The sequence below is a fragment of the Acomys russatus genome, chromosome 10, assembly GCF_903995435.1.
Source record: "Acomys russatus chromosome 10, mAcoRus1.1, whole genome shotgun sequence".
Lineage (NCBI taxonomy): Eukaryota > Metazoa > Chordata > Mammalia > Rodentia > Muridae > Acomys > Acomys russatus.
Genome location: NC_067146.1, coordinates 57,213,147 through 57,235,418, shown reverse-complemented (window position 1 = coordinate 57,235,418; position 22,272 = coordinate 57,213,147). Strand labels below are relative to the sequence as shown.

Genomic DNA, 22,272 nt, shown 5'->3' with positions numbered 1-22,272 from the left:
AAATCAAAACAAAAATACAAAACCAATCCTATTTCTTAAACATAGCAGCTCTAACTAGCTTTTAGGAGATGCTGTTCTTCCCCACATCTGTAGAGAGTGAGTTTCTTCTTCCTCTCTCTGTGTCTATCTGCTCTGGAGCACTCACAGCCTCAAGGTCAACGTGCTTTTCTGACTCTGAAATCTAACAAAATAATTGTAAAAACTGTTATAGAACTCTTCGGGTTTTTCTGTGTGAGGCTTGGCTGCCCAGGAATCACTCTGTACACCAGGCTGGCCTGAAACTCAGAGATCACCTGCCTCTGCCTCCCAAGTGCTGGATCAGAATTTTTTCTTTTTTCTTTTTCTTCCTTCCTTCCTTCCTTCCTCCCCCCCACCCCCAAGACAGGGATTCCCTGTGTAACCTTGACTGCCCTGGATTCACTTTGTAGACCAGGCTGGCCCAACTCACAGTGATCCACCTGCCTCTGCCTCTCAAGCGCTGAGATTAAAGGTGTGAGCCACCAAGCCAGGCTTATAGAACTCTTCTTTCTTGGAAGACAGGGTCTTTCTATGTATTATGAGACAGCTTAGAATGACTATTCCTCCGGCCTCAGCTGTACAAAGTGCAGCTTTTCCTTTCCTAAGTGAGTTCAGTCTTGGTTTACTCCTTATTTAACAGTTCATGTTTATCTTGTTTTTAAATTTTCTATTTCATGATTCTTTTTTTTTTTTTTTTTTTTTAAAGATTTATTTATTGTGTATACAGTATTCTGCCTGCATGCACACATACACACCAGAAGAGGGCACCAGATCTCGTTGTAGATTGTTGTGGGCCATCATGTGGTTGCTGGGAATTGAGCTCAGGACCTTTGGAAGAACAGACTAGTGCTCTTAACCTCTGAGTCATCTCTCCAGCCCTATTTCATGATTCTTGACAACTTTCTTATAGTTGTGTTTTGAAACAGGGTTTCTATGTGTAACCCAGGCTGTTCTAGAACTCACTCTGTACACCATGTTAGCCTCTAATCTTGACATTTTAAATGATCTATTTTAATTTTAGGTGTGTGGGTGTCTTGCCTGCATCATGTCTGTGTACCACATTGCCTGGCGCCCACAGAGACTAGAAGACGATGCTCTGGAACTGAAGTCACACAGGCAGCTGTGAGCTGTCATGCTGCTGGGTCCTACGAGTGGCCATTACTTTTAATGGCTGGTCTATCCCTCCAGCGTACCTGATATATCTTTGCTCTCTATTCATGGCCAATAAACCTGGTTGTTTACCTTGCTCCAGTAACTTGAAAGAGTCCTACTGTTTCTGCCCTACTTGTTTCATGAACAGACCTTTCTTATTATTCACTGTCTTCAAACCCAGCATCATGGATAGTTGCTTCCTATTCTTTTCCATCCATCACACAGGTTTTGGGGGCTAAATTCAGGTTGTGATTTTTGGCAAGTGCCCTTTCCTAGTGAGCTACCTCAACAGCCCCAGCTGGGCCATCTTGCTGATTCTACTATGTATTTCTTAAATATGTATGCTTCTTTATCTTATTTTACAATGAATATACAAAATATCATTATATGTCTCTCAAGCAACTTGTTTTGTGTGTGGCATGTTTGTGTGGGTGGGTATTGGTGTGCATGTGGAAGCAAGAGGTTGGGTGACTTCCTCAGTTGCTTTCGAGTGGTGGTGGCGTATGCCTTTAATTCCAGCCTTTAGGAGGCAGAGGCAGAGGCCAACCCAGTCTACAAAGCAAATCCAGGGCAGTCTAGGTTACATGGAGAAACCCTATCTTGAAAACAAAACAAAATTCTGATCTAGCACTTGGAATGCAGAGGCAGGTGGATCTCTGAGTTTGAGGCCAGCCTGGTGTATAAAGAAATCCTGTATCGAAAAACAAAACAAAACAAAAAGTGTGTATGTGCACGTGTGTAAAATATATACTGAGATTACAGGGCAACTTTTTAGGAGTATGTTCTCTCCTGCCACTTTCTTTCAAAACAGAACTTTTGCTGCATTGTGTAATTCAGGCTAATTACCTGGCATGTCTAGTTTCCAAATCTCAAAGCACTGTAGGGGTGCTGACATTACAAATGTCCAGTACTGAAGCATGATCAGATTCAAGTAGTCATGTTGGTAGGGCAAGTGACTTTGCCTGCTGAGCTATCTTGCTGGCCCTCTACTCATGCTTTGAGGTAGGGTCTTTCACTGATCTTCAAGCTTGCTAATTCAGCTTGACTGGCTGTTCAGGAGGCTCCAAGGATTCTCCTGTCTCCACTTCTCTAGTGCTGGGATTACAGGCCCAGCCTTCTTCAATCTAGTAATGGTATCTACTTGTATATTTTGTTTTGGAGACAGCAGATCTCATTATTTAGCTCTGACTGGCTTGGAACTCACTTTGTAGACCAGGCTTGCCTATAACCCAAAGATAAGAGTCTTATCCACTTGAGTGCTAAGATTAAAGGCATACACTGCCTTGTCTGGTAAATTCTAAGTATTGAATTTAGATCCTCCTGCTTGCATGGCAAGTATTTACTACTTAATTGAACTAGTTCTCCAAACCCCAAATAACTTTAATTACTGAAAACAACAGGCCAAGTTATTTGAGCTTAACACTAATTTTCAGAAGTAATCAAACAATGCTAGGATAATGTAAAGTAAGACATAATAACAACAATGACCAAAAATCTACTGCTCATCTCCACTACATCAACATTTTAGGTCATGTAGTCTTCAGTCCAGAGTAGAAACAAATTACCATGGCCTGACAAGGCTGATGATCTCAATCTCAGGCAGCCTTACTGAACACAAGCTCTCTAGATAACACACGCCTAAGTACAATTATTACACACTTAGTACTTAGAATGGGACAAAAAGACAACCACCATGTGTGGCCAGGCCTGTATGGTTTTAAAGGAAAATGGCATGAAAGGTGCATACCTTAAACCCCAGCAGAGGGGGTCGAGAACAACTTGTTACAAACTTGAGCAACTTGCGCTTTTCTTCATCAGTGAAACCTTCTACAACTCTCCAAAAGATTTTAATGACTGGATGATCGGCAGAATAGCCCCCTATGACAAAACGAACACACGATGCATTAAGAATAAAATCAAGCCAGGCAGTTGTGGCATATACCTTTTATTTTAGCATTTAAGAGGCAGAAGCCAGTGGATTTCTGTGAGTTTGAGGCCAGTCTAGTTTACAGAGCGAATTCTAGTACACCCAAACCAAAACAAAGCAAGCAACCAAACAAAAAACACCAACCCCACAAACAAACCCCCAAACCAACACAGAAGTAGGAGTGACAAACTTGGGATTGTGACACCAATGTTTTGAGAGGCCTATCAGAGAGGGAAGTAGGATTTCTAAGAGCCAAAGTGGCAGATACCTGCCTCTGGTCCTTGGTAGAGGGCAGATATGATAAGGGTGGAACAAGCCAGAATAACAAGATGAGGGCATAAAATGATGTCTAGCATATACTAGAAACCAACAGCATGCAGGAGCAAAACATGCTTTATGAGCTTATGATAATTTGCTAGGAATGCATGTCTAATAAAAGTTGTAGAAGGGGAAAAAGAAACCAACAGACATGCAGTAGACTTCTTGAGCAGGATCTGACATCTGGCTATACATCTAAAAAACAGTAGACACTGACATCTTATTCTTCAAGGAGCTAGGCATTTGGCCAATTTGACCTCCATGTCTTGATAATTTTAATGTCTCTCTTACTGATAATTAGATTCAGAATATGGCTGACAACCACCCCGCCTGTGATTAGACACAATTCTAAAATGTACTATCTGCTACTTATAGCTTTTAATCTCATTAAGTGCTTCCTAAAACTAAAATAATTGCTATATATTGTTCCCTCATTGTTATCACACTACAGAAATAACATCAATAAGATATCTTAAGTGCATTAATTGGCACCAAAATGATTATGATAATATTTTAAATCTATTTACTGGAATTGCTGGAATCCTTAAAGGTATTAAACTCTCAGTGCAGACAGGGAAGGCAAACAACCCAGGGCAATTTCTTGGCAAAGAAAGGTCAGAATGATGGCATTTTCTTAAACATACAACTGGAGAGTGCAGACACTATGACCTTTGGCATTATTCATTTTTATAATAGGAAGCACAGAAGAAAAAAAAGCACACATATAAATATACATACATGCAAATTTAAGTGACTTTTAGTAAATTTAGAATCACCAACATATCCAGATTCAGAACATTTCCACGTTTCTCACAAAGACCAGACAGGCACTTCTGACCCGCTACCTCTAACTTCACAAATAGTGCAACAAATGCCCTTTAACGGAACACAGGAACTCTAGGTGGATTTTTGTTTCCTTCTCTCTCCTTTTCCTTTCAACCTGTCTCCTTCTGGTCTCCTTTTGTAGCACAGATTTGCCCTGAACACAGAAATCTTGCCTCAGCCTCCTGAGACCTATGCCTAATTTGGATTTTTAAAATCATTATTAATTTAAAATTACATTTGAAGCCAGGCATGGTGGCACATGCTTTTAACCCTAGCTCTTGGGAGGCAGAGGTAAGTGGGTCTCTGTGAGTTCAGGCCAGACTGGTCTACAAACTAAGTCTAAGACAGCCCGGGCTGTTACACAGAGAAACCCTGTCTTGGAAAACCTAAAGAAACAAATACAAAAACAAAATTGCATTTGGTGCTGGGTATGGTAGCACATGCCTTTAATCCTAGCAGAGCAGGCAGATCTACAAAGAGAGTTCCAGAACAGCCAGGGCTATTACACAGAGAAACCCTGTCTGGAAAAACTAAAAAACAGTAACAAAAAACCAAAACAAACAAAACCCCCAAACTACATTTGCTCACTTATTTAGTGTGTGTCTGTGGCTCTTTTTCTATCACGTGGGTCTCTGGAATCACAATCAGGTCCTCAAGCCTAATAGCAGAAGCATTTTACCTACCATGTATCTTTCTAGCCCTAGATTTCCCTTTTCATTTTGTGGTAAAACATTTAACAAAATTCACCCTTTACACCACTTTTATGTGACAATTTAAGAGTACTGATCACATTCATTTTCGCATGCAGCATTACTCTCAACTTTTAACAGGATCCCTAGCCCTGCCTCTTTCTCATTAGAATAATCTCAAATTGAGTCTCCTTCATGAGTCATGAGTATGTGAGCCTCTGTCAGGAGCCTCATATAAACCGAATCCTGTAGTATCTGTCCTTTTGGTCTGATCTCTTTCACTTAGCACAAGATGCATTTATGCTTGGGCCTGTGTACCAATTAGCTCAGTGGCCTAGGCATTTGCTATCAAACCTAATCTTAGCATAATTCTTGGGTCTCACATATTAGAAGGAAAGAACTGATTGCCACAAATTGTTCTCTGATGACCACAAAAATGCTGTTGTGCATGAGTACGCACACACAAATAAAGTCGTAAAGTTTTTAAAAGAGGAGGCTTGGAAGATAATATAGCAATTAGGAGTACTGGTAGTGTCAGGCGTGGTGGCGCATGCCTTTAAACCAGGCCCTCAAGAGGCAGAGGCAGGCAGATCTCTGTGAGTTCAAGGCCAGCCTGGTCTACAAAGTGAGTGCCGGACAGCCAGGGCTGTTACACAGAGAAACCCTGTCTAGAAAAACAAAACAAGACTTTTATGCAAATGTTTTGCTCCTTCCCACCCAGTAAAATCTTTGTTTTCACAAAGGACCGCTGCCCTGTTCAAAGAATTTGTTTTGTGCTGTGTGTGTTTTAAATAAAGGTTCTCCCTATATAGCCCTGACTATCCTGCAACTATGCAGACCAGGTTGGCCTCAAACTCAAGAGATCTACCTGCCTTCCCAAGTGCTGGGCTTAAAGGTATATATGCACAGCTGCTGCCACCACTACCACCAGGCTCTTTTTCTTTTAGGTTGTTTTTTGTTTTCATGAGACAGGGTTTCTCTGTGTAGCCTTGACTGTCCTGGACTTGCTTTGTAGACCAGGCTAGCCTTGAACTCACAGTGATCTGCCTGCCTCTGCCTCCCCTTCCAAGTGTTGGGATTAAAGGCATCTGCCACCAATGCCCGGCTTTCTATTTCTTTTCTTTTCTCTTCTTTTTTTGAGACAGGGGTTTTCTGTCTAATCACTCTGGTTGTCCTGGAACTCACTATAGACCAGGCTGGGCTCAAACTCAACAAGTGCTGGGATTAAAGGGTTGTGCCTCCATGGCCCTGCTGGAGCTCCTTAAATTTCTCACAGTTCTTTTTGCAGTTTTCATTACATATGTCCTGTGCTTGTATTACTGGGTTCAACTGTATTCTATTCTTTCTGATGCTGTCAGTGGAATGACCAATTCTTGGGTTGTATATATAGAACTGTTTGATGAGCCACGTATATTCTAGGTTTATAAATCAGATGGGTCTCACGTACTCTGGTGCCTCACATTTGACCATGTCCCCTGGAGGGGGAGACCTGGTAGCACTCAGAGGAAGGACAGCAAGTAGCCAAGAAGAGACTTGATACCCTATGAGAATATATAGGGGGACGTAATCCCCCTCAGGAACAGTCATAGGGGAGGGGAATAATGGGAAAATGGGGGGGGGGGGAGGAATGGGAGGATACAAGGGATGGGATAAACATTGAGATGTAACAAGAATAAATTAATAAAATAAAATTTAAAAAAAAAAAAATCAGATGGGTTTCTCAAAAACAGTTCCCTCCCCACTCTTCAATCTGGAGGTTGAACCAGAGTCTCAGGCAACCAAGATAACAGCTTCTTGTTACTTTATATTGAGACAGGAGCTTGCTAATTTGCCCAGGTTGGGTTTGAACTTTCCATCTTCTGGGATTCCTGAACACCTGTGCAATATTAACTTCCGTTTCTGAGACAGGATCCTAGTGTACAGCTCTAGTTGGCAGGAAACTCATTATGTACTCTAGGCTGGCCTCAAACTCAGAGACCCCCCTCCCCTCGACCTATGACTTCTGGCATTAAAGGAATGCATCACCACACCCAATTAAAAAAAAAAAAAAAAAAAAAAAGCAAAGCCAGGCAGTGTTGGCACAGACCTTTATATAAACCCGTGTGCAGGAGGAAGGTATTCGGTGTCCTATTCTAAATTCTTTGCTTTATTCCCTTAATCTAAAATTTCAGTCTTTTACTAGTGTTTCTCTTTTGGTAACAGAGTGGCTAAAACTGTTTTACTTATTAATTCAGTTAATGATTCATGTGCTAGGCCTTGAAGACAGAGACTCACATATGCTAATCAAATTAACTACAGAGTGGTATGCTAGCCTATTGCCCCTTTTATTTTTGTTATTGTTGTTTGAGACAAAGGCCCTCTATATAGCCCTGGGGATCCACCTCTTACGTTTCCCAAGTGCTGAGATTAAAGGAGTGTACCAACATGCCCAGCATATCACCCTCTTTAAAAGCAAGACTGGAGGGCTGGAGAGATGGCTCAGTGGTTAAGAGCACTGGCTGCTCTTCCACAGGTCCTGAGTTCAATTCCGGACAACCACATGGTGCTCACAACCATCCAAAATATGATCTTATGCCCCCTTCTGGTATGCAGGTGTACATGCAGATAGAACACTCACACACACACACTAACTAAATAAATCTTAAAAAACCAAGACTGGAAACAACCAAATGTCTGTAAGTAGAAATAAAAAAAGCTAAGTTGTAAAGAAGAAAATACACAAGATCCAGAACACCATAAAAACCAGAAAAGGATTAATTACACTTGTAATTGTTACTAGTCCTGCAAGTCACTGAGAATAGTGGTTCACAGTAAGGTGGAGAGAAGGAAGGGATATAAGGTTATAGTGACAACTGGCCTACGGGAAAGGCACTCCCAAATGTGGTGCTACATACCTGAATAGTTTGTAAAGGATTTTAGGTCCTCCAGACTTACAGGAACTTGTGCACCAGAAATTAATACCTGGGGGGATTGGGGGGGGGGGGGGGAGAGAAGAAAAGGTTAAATTGTAAACCTTAAGGGAGATTTTCAAAAAGTGTTTTATTTCCTGAGACAATTGTGTCTTTGAGAGCAGTAGCCGTAACACCTGAATTTCCTGCTGGTCAAACATTCGGAGCCACTCTAGGCTCACAACGTTGGCTAGGCCCTGGCGGAAAGCTAGGCAGTGTGGTCGGATCTGCTTGTTCAGCCGGTAGTCAGCCACCAGGTGGATGTAGGCAATTCGGTTGGCCCCAGTTACAGGGATGTCTTTCCCACCAAATTTTAGTTCAACCACCTGTAAACATAAAGAACAGAGTTCTAGAGTATGTAAATAGGGAAATAAAAGTTTCAGAAAACAAGAATCCAACATTTAACAGCAGCATAGGCACACAGGATAGCCACAGCAACACGGCTTTTGTCTTTCTTATCATTAAGCATCCTGTCCCCTTCCAGCACTAAGGAATCATGAAGTAACGGAACAGTGACAATCTCATTTTACAAAGCAGAGTCATGCCTTTAATCCCAGCACTCAGGAGGCAGAGGCAAGTGGATTGCTGTGAGGCCAGCCTGGTCTACACAGGGCGTTCAGGACAGCTAAGGCTACACAGAGAAACCCTGTCTTGAAAAACAAACAAACAAAAAAAAACCCCAAAACCAAACAAAGCAGAGTCATTAAAGGCAAAGTTAAGTATCAGAGGAACATTTTAGTCCCAGAGAGAATAAGGTATTCTGGAAAGTAAACATTCAGCATACTTCCTTTTTTTTTTTTTTTTTTTGTTTTTCGAGACAGGGTTTCTCTCTGTAGCCTCGACTGTCCTGGACTCGCTTTGTAGCCCAGGCTGACTTCAAACTCACAGCGATCCGCCTGCCTCTGCCTCCCGAGTGCTGGGATTAAAGGCGTGTGCCACCACTGTCCAGTTTTCCCTTAATATTTTTAGAATGTTGTTTCTACTGTAAAATGTTTGATTTAAAGAATGGTGGTAAGGGCTGGAGAGATGGCTCAGAGGGTAAGAGCACTGGCTGCTCTTCCAAAGGTCCTGAGTTCAATTCCTAGCAACCACATGGTGGCTCATAACCATCTGTAATGAGATCTGGTGCCCTCTGTACATGCAGACAGAATGTTGTATACATAATAAATAATAAATCTTAAAAAAAAAAAAAAAAGACGGTGGTAAATGCTTTGAGTATTTTAAGTATTGGCATGCCTATTAATTCTATCACTTGGAAAGCTAAAGCAGAAAGACTTCTATTCTATCCTGAGTTACACAGTGAAAACTGTTAAAAACAAAATTCAAAACAAACCAGAACATAAAGAAAAAGACAAAACAAAAAAAAAAATGTACTCTCCCCTTCACCAAGCCAAGGTTTCTTTGTGTATAGCCCTGGCTATCCTAAACTTGCCCTATACACCAGCCTGGCCTTAAATAAATCTGTTAAAAATGTATTTCTGGGATTAGTGGAGGTTACCTATTCCAAGGATAAAAAATATACAATAAGCAAGTGTAGGGCTTCCCACTTATAAAGCAAAGACAGACAGCTAATTCAAGGCCATCCTGGCCCACATAATGTTGGCATAGGGGTGGGGGCTCAAAATAAAGGAGCAGCTGCCTAGAAGAGTTTTGCACTGTGGGACCTTCTTCCTCTCTTGCTCCCTGGCCATCTTGGCGGCTGATCTTGGTTGGGGATTGTCCCCCACCTACGGCAGGTAGATGGTGGCCGCAAAGAAGATGAAAAAGTCTCTGGAGTTGATCAATTCTAGGCTCCAGCTTGTTATGAAAAGTGAAAAGTATGTACTAGGATACAAGCAGACTCTGAAGATGATCAGACAAGGTAAAGCAAAACTGGTTGTCTTCACCAATAACAGGCCAGCTTTGAGGAAATCTGAAATAGAATACTATGCCATGCTGGCTAAAACTGGTGTCTATCACTACAGTGGCAATAATACTGAGTTGGGCACAGTGTGCAGAAAATACTACAGAGTATGCACACTGGCTATCAGTGACCCAGGAGATTCTGACATTATTAGAAGATGCCAGAACAGACTGGTGAAAAGTATACCAGGAAAGCTGTCCTTTAATAAAACTTTGCCAGAGCTCCTTTTTATTTTTATTTTATTTATTTATGTTTTTTTAAAAAAGATTTATTTATTTATTTATTTATTTATTATTATGTATACAGTGCTTTGCCTACATGTACACCTGAAGGCCAGAAGAGGGCATCAGATCACTTTACAGATGGTTGTGAGCCACCATGTGGTTGTTGGGAATTGAACTCAGGACCTTCGGAAGAGCAGACAACATTCTTAACCTATGAGCCATCTCTCCAGCCCCAGAGCTCCTTTTTAAACAAACAAACAAATAAACAAACACATGAGCAAAGACATTTTTGGGTATTCACAACACAACAATGGCACTACTGCTAGTGAACTAAGAACGGCCTGAAATGGGTTCTGTGTCTGGGGAAGCAAGAGGCAATAAGCCTAGGGTTATAGGGATGCTTACAGTGCAGATCACAGAACTACTGACACCACCCAGCTCTACTTTCTTTACACGGCTCTTTTATATCTCCAGAATAACAAGAACATGCTACCAAGGCCGGGCGTGGCAGTGTGGCGCACGCCTTTAATCCCAGCACTTGGGAGGCAGAGGCAGGTGGATCACTGTGAGTTCGAGGCCAGCTGTCCAGGACAGCTGAGGCTAACACAGAGAGACCTTGTCTTGAAAAACCAAAAAGAACATACTATCAGAGTCGTGGCTTTTATAACCCCAATTTAAGTACTTTACATAAAGGAAATTTCAATATGAGGTGAAGAACTTTACTCAACCTGCACCTGGTACTGGAGGGTATGGTAAGATTACCATTTTATAAGTTATGTAGTTTTAAACTTGAATGCTAAACTTGGCTGATTCCCTTCCTGCAGTATTTTACATTTTAGACATTCAATCTTTTTTACTAATTTGCTTTTCAGTTTGGGACCCATCAAATCTCACAATGGGCTTTCAAGCCATTGTCTCCAGGCTGAGTGCGGACTGCTCATTACCTTAATTCCTCTGCTGGTATTCAGCTGACAGTTCATCTGTTAACCAAGCCTCCCGAGGCTGGCTATTCTATTTCCATATATAAAAACACCGCCTCCTTTAAATGGATTAAGGTACGTAATAGATGATGATGTGATTGTATGATGCGAAGACAAAGAAACAATCAAGTTTTCAGTTAAAGGGACTTCCAACACCACCAATTATTCTGCCTAATAAGACAATAGTGGACTTTCTAATAATTTAATAAAATAGTGATACTACCTTTTATTTAAAATCCTCTCTCAGGCTAAATCTAAACAGCTATGCTTAACCTATGTTTATTTAAAAGTCATCCAAATAGAGCCGGGAGTGGTGGTGCACACCTATAATCCCAGCACTCAGGAGGCAGAGGCAGGTGGATCACTGTGAGTTCGAGGCCAGCCTGGTCTACAAAGCGAGTTCAGGACACAAGGCTACACAGAGAAACTCTGTCTGGAAAAACAACAAAACAACAGCAACAAAAGCCACTCAAATGTTCCCCAATTCTAGGTTTGATGAGTACATTAAGACACCCTTTGAAGGTCATGGACATATCTTAGTGGTAAAGAAAACGACCCTGGGTTCTACCCTGAGCAATGCAGTGAAGAAAATAACACAGGGAAGTTCTCCTTGTAGGTGTCTTCCTCCCGCACTTTTGAGGGTCAGCTGTGACAACACCACAGCTCCTCCTGCAATAGGGAAGGCCCTATGGTTAAGGCCACACAGCCCACAAGAAACCCAACAACTCCAGTCAAGGTCTTATGACTCCAGCCCAACTGTTCGTGATTACTTCTGGTCTGGTTATACCCTTGGCTTTTTTGACCTGTAAACATGCATAAATCAGCATCTAAAAAAATTAAGTTCATTACTGGACTAACAAAAAAGGCATATTGCTCACAGTAAAGGAAATAGCCCAAGAACAGAGCTGCTATTTTACAGAGGAAGGGCAGCGGCTCATGGCACACAGGGCTACCCACTTGTATCTACTTCTGCAGCAGTCCCTTCACTCTGCTTTGCCACTATGCTTCTTTATTCTTCTAGTCAGAACTTTGGTATAGCAATTTCTACATTACCATCTATCCTTTCTTTCTTTCTTTTTTTTTTGAGATAGGGTTTCTCTGTGTAGCCTTGGCTGTCCTGGACTCTTTGTGGACCAGGCTGGTCTCAAACTCACAAAGATCTGCCTGTCTCTGCCTCTCAGATTGCTGGGATTACAGGCATGCACTACCACGCCAGGCTAACAATGGAAAATTAAAAGAACAAAACTTGCCCATGCAGTGGCCCAGGCCTTTAACCTCATGTATTCGGGAGGCAGAGGCAGGTGAATCTTTGTGAATTTGAGGCTAGCCTGGTCTGCACTGTGAGTTCTAAAGCTATATAGTGAGACCCTGTCTAGAGAAAACAAACAAGACCAAATGAAAACCAGAATTTAAAGCAGCTACTAACCCAATTACTAAAGTCAGAAAAAAATTAGTGCTCTATATTAAGGGCCACCAATGGTGTTGGAGGCAAGTGCCTGCCTAGCACACTCAGGGCCCTGGGCGCCAACTCTAGCATGAACTGTTAATAACACAGAAAGGTTCCCACCTACAACTTTTAAGTCATGTTTGTTAATACTTCACACATCATAATCATGTTATAATCATACTTCTTGAACTAATACTAGTAACAAGGTTGAGGTAGGGTTTCTTCCTTGTTGAGACAAATTCTGAATATAGCCCAATTTGGTTTAGAATTTGCGATTTTGCTTCCTTGGCCTCTCTGGTGCATTCATCAGTACATAGAGCTTTGTAAATATTATAAAGAGTTTTCTGAATTTTGGAAACACTTAACATATACTACAGTCAGGCAGAGAACAACTGTATTTCTTCCTAGGACAAACATAATATTGTACAATTGGCTATAGTGATTCCTAACAATTATGAATATACTTACTCCAAGAGAGTGAATTTCATGAAATGTGACTTCTATAACAATAAAGCTGGTATCAAGAAAACTAATTTGGATGCTGAGTGGTGGCAGTGATTTGGGCCAGCCTGGTCTACATAATGATTTCTAGGACACCCAGAGCTACATAGTGATACCCTGTCTCACCACCACGGAAAAAAAAAAAAAAAAAAAAAGAAAAAGAAAAAAAGAAAAAAAGTTTGACCAGACATGAGGTGGAAGCTTTTAATCCCAGTACTTAGGAGACAGAAGTAGGCAGACCTGGGTGCTTGAGAACCAGCCAGCTTCATCTATATAGTGAAACTGTCTCATAAAACACACACACACACACACACACACACACACACACACACTCTCTCTCTCTCTCTCTCTCTCTCTCTCTCTCTCCGCCCCCCCCCTCCAAACAACAAATCAAAAGTAACACCAAAACCTAGTCTGACTCTGCAGCCAGGAAGATGTGAGGGAGGGAAGGTCTGACAGTTACTCTCCAGTATGGAAATGAGGGAAGAGCTCCAGCTTCAGCACAACTAGGGACATCATTTGCAGAGGGAGGGACAGCTAGGCAGGAGATGCCATCCCTGAAAAGATGCTGAGAACAGGAGGGAGCTGGAAGGCCTCAGCTGCTGTGGCGGCCACACCCCAGCCAAGTCTATTTCAGTTGAGGACAACGCCATGGTGACAGTGGCAGGAAGAGCAACTCACATTGAGAGGTTGAAGCGCTCGGCTTACCTGGGCTTCCCCTAGGTCATTGTTCACCACCGTGAAGTTCAGGCCCAGCTCCTCCACATCTTCCTCATAGCTCTTGAGGAAAAGCAGGTTCCTGTAGACTTCAGGGTCCAGTGAGGCCAGATGGTGGATGTCTACATCAGCACTAGTTCCCAGCAGCTTGGACAGGAAAAAGCCGGCAAAAGGTAGCTCCACCAGCATGTTTTCATACAGAGCCTTCAGACAGACCAGATGGCAGACAGGGATTAACGTTCAATATTATCTACATGCTTCCTATAACCAGAACACAAGCTGATTCAGCAGTGACAGAGTCCTGAGAGGCAGACTCTGTCTCCATGTTAATGTGAGGCCATGCATGTACCATGTGCCAGGGCTGAAACACACAGTAATAACTCCAAATGGGATTTTTAAGAGCCAAGTCCTTTATGCTATAGTAGGTCAGCAAATGTTTTCCATAAACAGTCAGATATGAGTGCTCTAGGGCTGTAGTATGTTAGGTACCAAGTGACCGCAAACAGGAACTCAAACACAGAGTACTGTTTTACAGTTCTACAGGTGGATCCTTTACTCCCCTACAGGCTCCTAACAGCTCTGCACACCTTTGGCACCCATCGCTTCAGCTGCATCCCTCCACTTCCTGCCTCTGCACCTTCTGCCTTCACTGTGGGTCTATTTTGTGCCACATCTTTCCTTTAACCAAAAAAAGACACTGCCATTTGGTTTTGGGACCTCTTCTAATTGGTACACACACACAACCTAAAAAACAAAAAATGAGAAATAAGAAATATGTCCTCACTACAAGTCATTCCTATCTTTATCTCCAACACTTTTGCAATCATTTGCATTGTAGTATCGACAAACCTTTTTGGGCCATTTGATGAATTTTTAAAAAATAATTCATTTTTATTTTATGTGCATTGGTGTTTTGCCTGCATGTATGTCTGTGTGAGGGTGTCAAGTCTCCTGAAAAATGGAGTTACAGACAATTGTGAGTTGCCATGTGGTTACTGGAAATTGAACCCCAGGTCTTCTGGAAAAGAAGCCAGTGCTCTTAACCTCTGAGCCATCTCTCCAGCCCCTTGGATGAAATTCTTACTTGGTTATACTTGGATAACTTCAGGGAACCCTCTCCGCAGATCTACTCTTAGCCTGCTCTCTTGGACAGTAAGTTTCATCACTCCTAAGACTTCTCATAGCACACACCAGGTTTTGGAGATGCTTTCATTTACTGTGGTGTGATGGATTCACCTATTTACCTGGAAATGGATATGTGTGGTGTCTCTACTTCTGGACTTCCATGAACATAATACTTAAAAGCAGAAAATAGAGCATAGAGGTGACTCTCACAAGGAAGACACTGTTCAAATAGTTTCTAAAATGCTAGCACTTATTTTTCCTACCAGTGATGTACCAGTCCCTACCGCTGGCCCTCACACTCCCACCTGTCAGGACTGCCGCTTTTTAATCTTGGTCCTGGTGGTTGAGGCAATGGAGCATCTCACTGTGGCTGGAAACTGCCCTTCCTGACACCCACTGAATTAATTAGTGTTAGTGAGTTACTATGGAGATCTCCAGAGATTCCCTAGCAGAGATGGAAAGTAAAATTATGTAAGGTTTCCAACTTCAGGTCAGAGATTCATGCCACACGGTAAATATGCCAACAGCCCACAGTTGTAAAATGCAATACAGACTCAAAAATGTCTGATGAGATTAAAAAAAAAAAAAAAAGCTGAGTGTGGTGGCTCACGCAGAGGCAGGTGGATCTCTCTAAGTTCAAGGCCAGTCTGGTCTACAAATCTTCCAGGATAGCCAGAGCTACACACAGAGAAACCCTGTCTATAAAAGCCAAAACAAAACGTTTTTAGATGTTATGGTGAGGTCACTCAGACAGTGAAGGCCTTACTGCCAAGCCTGATCTTTGGGACCACATGGTGGAATGAAAGAACTTTACCTTTACCATCACATGTGCATCATGGCAGATGAGCACACACAAAAGCACATAAACAAACACCAACCTTACATTCTTAGTGTCTTATTCTGACAGGCAAAATTGAAAGCCATAACCAATCTTTGTCAAGTTTCTTAGCTAACAGCTTGGCTGAGCAGGCCATGACTGACTCATTTTCCTTAGATTGAATATGCTAAGAAACCAATTCCTATGGAGCCACAGAAGTCTGAGTTCCTTCATAAGCGTTTTTTCTTTTTCCCTCCCCCTTTCAGGATATGTCTAACTCAAAGATCAGTATTCATGGTGACTCTCTGCTCCCTCTCAACCTCTAAGGCCAGTTACATGTCCAGAAAATGTCTACATAAGACACAATCTCCTCCGTGGGCAACTATTCTCAAAACAAACAAGACTCCCAAAACAACAACAAACAAAACCAGCTACTATTATTAAGCTTGAATAGTTATAAACACCATTACTTCTAAATGAAGGATAAGTTCAAAGTCAAGGAAGACATTTTGCACAAAGCTACATGATTGATCCCCATGTATTGAGAAAAAGCCCTCTTTACACAGTGGACCTTGAAAGTAAGCTGAGTGTAAATCACTGGGCGTTCAATATGGAAGGTCATTGTTTGCCACTCCTGCATTAGTAACAATAAACCAGATAAATTTGTTAAATATATCAGGGCTACCTGAATTTTAAGCAGAAATCCCACCGTGACTCATAAAATGTAAATGCATAGGTATAATTTTTTACACAGGGCAGGTTTAAACCTTTAGAGCATTTAATATACAAGCACTAATAAATGGTTGCACTGAAAACTATGATTGCATCAGCTAAATGGATTATAAATTAAATTTCCATAATGTATGCAACTGAGATACAAATGTTAAGCGTAAATCAAGGTATTTTCTAAATACAGGTTAGTTATACAACTCTAAAACTGTCTAATTTTTATGTAAAATAATCCACTTAGCATTTTCCAGCCCATTGCACCACACTTGTTTCTAGAAACGTATCAATAACTACCTGTCACACACAAAAAAGATAGGTATACAAAAAAGCCTGTGCTGTATTTTCCAGCTATGTCCTTTATGAATGTTTATAGCCAGAAATTGTGCCAAAATGGCTTGAAATGAAAAGGATTAATTATAGTAGAAGCCTTTTAATATAAGTGAGTGCAGTCTCAATGTAATTAATGCAAATTGTGGCTCTATCAGGAGAAAAAAAATGTGAGCCACAGCACAGGCCACTTCTGTTTGCTGCCAAATAACTTCGGTAATTTACTACATTAAGAATCAATAAAAAAAATAATGCTTTTCAAATGCATTTCTATCAATCTTCAGGTAGTCCTAAAGTGAACATTTATAACTTAATCTAAAAACTATAGGAAATGATGTCGTGCTTTAAAGTCATCCGAAATGAGCAAGCACATAATAATTTTAATTATTTCCAATCATGCTAACCACATAGCTTGAAAAACAAAACAAAAAAAGCTCTAAGCTAACATACTCCAATTTTGAGCTTTAGAAACAGGAACTGGACTGGCCCTACTCTGCAGGACACATAGGGGTCCAAGTAGAGCAATATTATCACTGAAACACTTATTAGTTGTAAACTATGCCAGGCAATATTTTACTCTACTTCTATGAGTTGATAAAACCACTTATCCTTTCTTGACTCTTTCAGGACACTACCATTATGCATGCCACTTAGACTCATTTAGACTCTTTGGATTTTAGTCACAGTCAACTCCTGTAGCATTTAGGCCCACACAGCTACCTGATACTAATTAGAGCTGGGGTTGGATTCCCAACCATACCTAATCTACAAGATACTGAGCCCTGTTTTGTTGCCTGTGTGAATGTCAGCTTCAATGAGTGCAGCTGCTCACTAGTGGATGTATAACTAGGAAGCAAACTGAACATGCCTTGCTGCTGTGTTATTTGAAGGACAGGAACAGCCTTGGGGGGGGGGCAAAGAATCTCAAACGATTACTGGTATTCTTAGAGCCCCAACTGCTTTAACTTTTGATTAAATCAACTGATTTTCTTTTTAAAAAATTAACCTATTTAGTTCTGTGTAGATGTGTCTATGAGTGTGGGCTTCTGCATGTGAGTGCAGTGCACTTGGAGACCAAAAGAGGGCATAATACCTCATCCCCTTGTCAGGGCAGTAAGCACTCTTAACCACTGCACCATCTCTACAGGCCTGATGTTTTTCTTTTGTGACTGTTCTGGTTTCACATGTAAGATTCAGGGATCACTGGGGACTCCAATGAACATCCATTGCTGGCCGCCTTAGCAGTGAACAGCATGGGCCACACTGTTTGGTGCCTGCCAAAAAGATACCCGGTGTCTGAGCCTTTTTCACATCTAAGCCTTTGGGGTCAGACATTGCTGCCTGCAAAGCACACATTCTCTTTGTGATGCCTACATGGGCCAGGCCCTCTTTAGTTCAAGATTTTCACTCCATGGCTCAGCAGATAAAAGTGAATGCCATGCAAGCCTGAGAATCCAAGATCCCAAACTCATAGCAGAAGGAACTGATTTTCACAGTTGGCCTCTGACCTGCAAAAGCAATGATGATAAAATTAAAACGCAAACACTTTTTCCTTAAAGCATGAGTAAGGTCTGTGCTTCATGCAGAGGGTGAGAGAACAGCTTGCTTGCCTATTGCTCACAAAAATGTCCTTTATTTTAGTGCTTATTAGTCTGAATGGCCATAGCAGTTCCCAGATAACAGTCCTAGGTGCAGAGCACAGAGTGTGCCTTAGCTGCAATGATGCTATGGTCGATGACCATCTGCTGAGACTTTGCTTTTACTCTATGTAAAGATTGCTCACACTGATAAATGACAAGGCCACCTCTCTGTTCTAATGTTACTTGGCCCATCAGTAACATTATATAGTAACTATCCTTTTCCCTTGAGACAGTCTTTATCAAGCTTCTGAAACATTGCACTCTCCTTGTTTTCTCTTTCCTTTGTGGAACTTTGCTCCTAAACTCCACTCCCTGTGTGCACCCATTCAAGCCTGCAGCTCAGTCTGGACCTTGTTCTTAAATACAGTGGCTGCCTAAGGTTCACTGGCATGCCTCAGGTAGCTAAGTTGAGTAACTTCAGCCTTATCCAACCTTCCCTAGTTTAGCCAAATCCACCTCTATTCTTCTTTTCTTGTTTCCTATCATCTTCCTTTCACTCCTGATTCATCAACAAATGCCCTCCCACACGACTCCCTTTCAGCTCTACACTACTAAGGCTGAGATTCCACCATCACCACTCTCTACCTAGCGTTCCCATTTGAGTGTTTGCTCTACTGATTTATAGCATCAAAGTTAAATACATTTCAGGTCATGCAGCCAAGATCTGGAGTTCCTTACCTAGTTTAGGTTACTGTAGAAATTGGGCTCAACTACTTATTGCTGCCTTTCTAAGCTGATCGTGAGCAAAGCAGAAATGCATCTCATCATGGCCACTAAATTTTTGTTGTTTTGTGAGACAGGGTCTCACTATTTAGTACTGGAACTTGCTTATGTAAATCAGACTGGCCTTAAACTCAGAGATCCTCCTGTCTCTGCCTCCCTAGTGCTGGGGTTAAAGGTGTGCCTAACCATGTTTGGCATGGTAACTAAATTTAAATTGTGTAAAAGGCTCTGCCTCAGTTTTAGGAAGCCTGTACTACTGTCTAGATCCCAAGTCCAAGGAAAGCCTTGGTCTGATAATAGTGGGTGAGGCTTGGAGCTCAATGACGACGGCAGAGGTGCGCAGTTGTGTGTCATAGGAAGGATGAGGCAAGCAAGGGTCCACGTGTTCACCTCAAGCTTTACAGATTTAAACCTCAGAACTCAAAGAGCATTTTCTAAAGGACACTAATGACATACAAGAATAAATTCTTTCAGCTTCCAGAAAGGTCAAGATCAACTGCTAACTGTCAACATCACACTTTATGATACATTAACTGCATACTTACTCTACGGAAATAAACAATTATAAAGCATGCTGAAGTTACACAATCTGCTAATTAAAAATTTCAAATATATTACCACAGTATTACCAAATAATCTGATTTATAGGCATTCTGTTCCAATTAAATCAATATTCTGAATCAAGGGGAAAATTTTCAAATGGAACTCAAATACGATAAAGGATATGTTCCAATAAATATTCTGAACTTAATTGGCTTAAATGGACTAAGGTGCTTCTGTCTGTAAAAAAGTCCAACGTGACATGACCACATCCCAGGATGTTTACTTATCCCTGTCTAAAGCCTGATTTACAGGCAACAAAGTGCAGCCATGACCCACAGCCCAGGCAGGAACCATCTGCTAATGGAACTTTTAACTGAGAAGTGACCAGTGACGGGAGGTAATTCTTCCTGTGCAAAGCTGCTCTGAAGACCTTTGTGCACTTTATCACAGTAAACAATCACTAACATATGCATTAAGAAAATTTAAATATATTATGACCCAATAAATACCATAATCAATCAATAGATAGTTTTCTTCTCTTGCAGATTTAATGTTCAGGTGCCACAGTATTAGTGCTGTATGGGTGCATTCATTTGGATGCAGGTATTCTTTTTTTTTTTTTTTTTTGGATGCAGATATTCTGATGCAAAGTTATCCACTTACAATCAGATGGTAAACAGATATTTCAGAACCCCCTGAGGAAATCCCATGATAAAAAATAATTTAACTAAATCACTTCTATTTTTATTCTGCAGTGTTGGGGGTTCAACAAAGTGAACAAACACTCAATCACTGAGCTATGTGCCAAGTCCTTGGTTTTTAAGACAGTCCAGGCTGGTCTTGAACTCACAATCCTCTTGTCTTAGCCTCCTATGTGTTGGAATTAAAGCATGTGCCATTGCCAGGCGTGGTGGAGCACCCTTTTAATCCTGGCACTCGGGAGGCAGAGGCAGGCGGATTGCTGTGAGTTCAAGGCCAGCATGGTCTACAAAGTAAGTTCAGGACAGCCAAGGCTACACAGAGAAACCTTGTCTCGAAAAACCAAAACCAAACCAAAACAAACAAAACAAAACAAAACAAAAAGCATGTGCCATCACACTCTAATTTTACTTTTGGTTAACATATATTTACTGTACATATGAATGGGGCTCAGAGAGTAAACATTTCTACACATGACTACAGTGTTCACTGATGAAATCCAGCCTCCCTTATCTCCTCTCATTTTCCCCCAATTCCTATTTATCACTATTTTATATTGAGGACAGCTAGTTTTTAGCTTCCACATACCAGAGTGCACATGTGGTACTTGTCTTTCTGTGCCTGAACTACTTCATTCAATACAATATCATTGAGTCCTATTTATTTTGCTGCAAATGGCAGGACCTCACTCTTTACAGCTGAATATTATTCCATCATGTATGTATACTAGTATTTCTTTATTTGCTCCACTGTTGAACACCTAGGTTAATTTCATATATTAGCTATTATGATTAGTGTAGCAATAAATGTGGGTCATAAGGACATGCTGACTTCATTTTCTCTGGGATATATTAGGTCTTGTAAGAATGAGCTGAGGGCTCTACTTGGTCTTCAAGGAACCTCTGTGCTAGAGTTCATATACACAGCCTCACTAATTGTGCATCAAAGTTCTTTTCCCCCTTTTCTCATGAGCTTTTCACCCACCCATAGTCCAGGCTGGTATGGAACTTAAAATAATCATCCTACACTCCACATACTGGGATTATAGGCATGAGCCACCATGCCTGGCCATGTCTTCCAATAGTAGCTATTATAGATAGAACAGTATCTCAGTGTAGTTATATTTACATTTGTTTGACAACTAAAGATACTGGAGTTTTTCTCATACACCCTTTATTACACTTACTTAGTTTCCATATGCACGCCAGGGGCCAATTTGTGAAAGCTAGTTTTCTTCTTTTACCATGTTGAATATAAAGATCAAATTCAGGTCATCTTTCTTGGCAATGAGAATCAGTTGTGAATTTGTTGTGTGTATGCTACAATGTTACTTTATAACCCCAAATCTTTCTTCTATATTTTAAGACCCATAACTCAAGCTGGGCATGTTGGCCCATGCCTTTTAATTCCAGCATTCAGGAGACAGAAGCAGGTGGATCTCTGTGAGTTTGAGGACTAGCCTGGTGTATATAGTGAGCTCCAGGACACTCAGCTGTGTAGAGAGACCCTGTCTCCAAAACAGTAAAAAGCAGGGGGCATAACTTAAACTCAAAGTGTGCCAGGTGAAGAAGGGAGGGCAGATGAGCCACCTCCTCCCTTAGCTGTGTTGACTCCTTAGCTGCCCTACTACAGCTGGCTGGATACTCTGTCTTCAAGCTACAAGGACTCCTAATGTGTTCTTGAGTCACTGAGTTCGGAATAAAATCTTTTTCTGTGTGTCATACTAATAAGAACTGGATAGTTAAGAGCCTGGAAACAGGACTGGAGAGGTGGCTCAGTAATAAAGAGCAAGGTTCTGTTTTTCCAGAGGGCCGAGTTCAGTTCACAATCACCTGGAACTCCAGCTTCAGAGGATCTAGTGCTTCTGGATTACCAGGGCACCTGCACTTACATACACATAGTTACAAATAAAAACCTTGAAAAAAAAACTGACCCTGACAGCAGAGATCCACTGGATAGATCTCACTCAGATGCACCATGCCTTCCACCACATGACTCTATCTGTCCCATGGGATCAAGT

At 41.4% G+C, this 22,272-nt stretch overlaps 1 protein-coding gene and 1 pseudogene across 1 annotated transcript in view; one reads left to right on the top strand and one right to left on the bottom strand.

Moving 5' to 3' along the window:
- Positions 1 to 22,272, bottom strand: part of Ube3c (ubiquitin protein ligase E3C) — a 105,749-nt gene that overhangs the window by 5,048 nt on the left and 78,429 nt on the right. Inside the window, exons 19-22 of the mRNA XM_051152228.1 lie at positions 13,641 to 13,853; positions 8,015 to 8,203; positions 7,824 to 7,890; positions 2,918 to 3,048 (exon numbers count right to left, since the gene is read on the bottom strand). Of these exons, the coding sequence (XP_051008185.1) occupies positions 2,918 to 3,048; positions 7,824 to 7,890; positions 8,015 to 8,203; positions 13,641 to 13,853 (600 nt within the window). The remainder of the gene's footprint in view (positions 1 to 2,917; positions 3,049 to 7,823; positions 7,891 to 8,014; positions 8,204 to 13,640; positions 13,854 to 22,272) is intronic.
- On the top strand, positions 9,618 to 9,985 carry LOC127194798 (60S ribosomal protein L30-like; annotated as a pseudogene).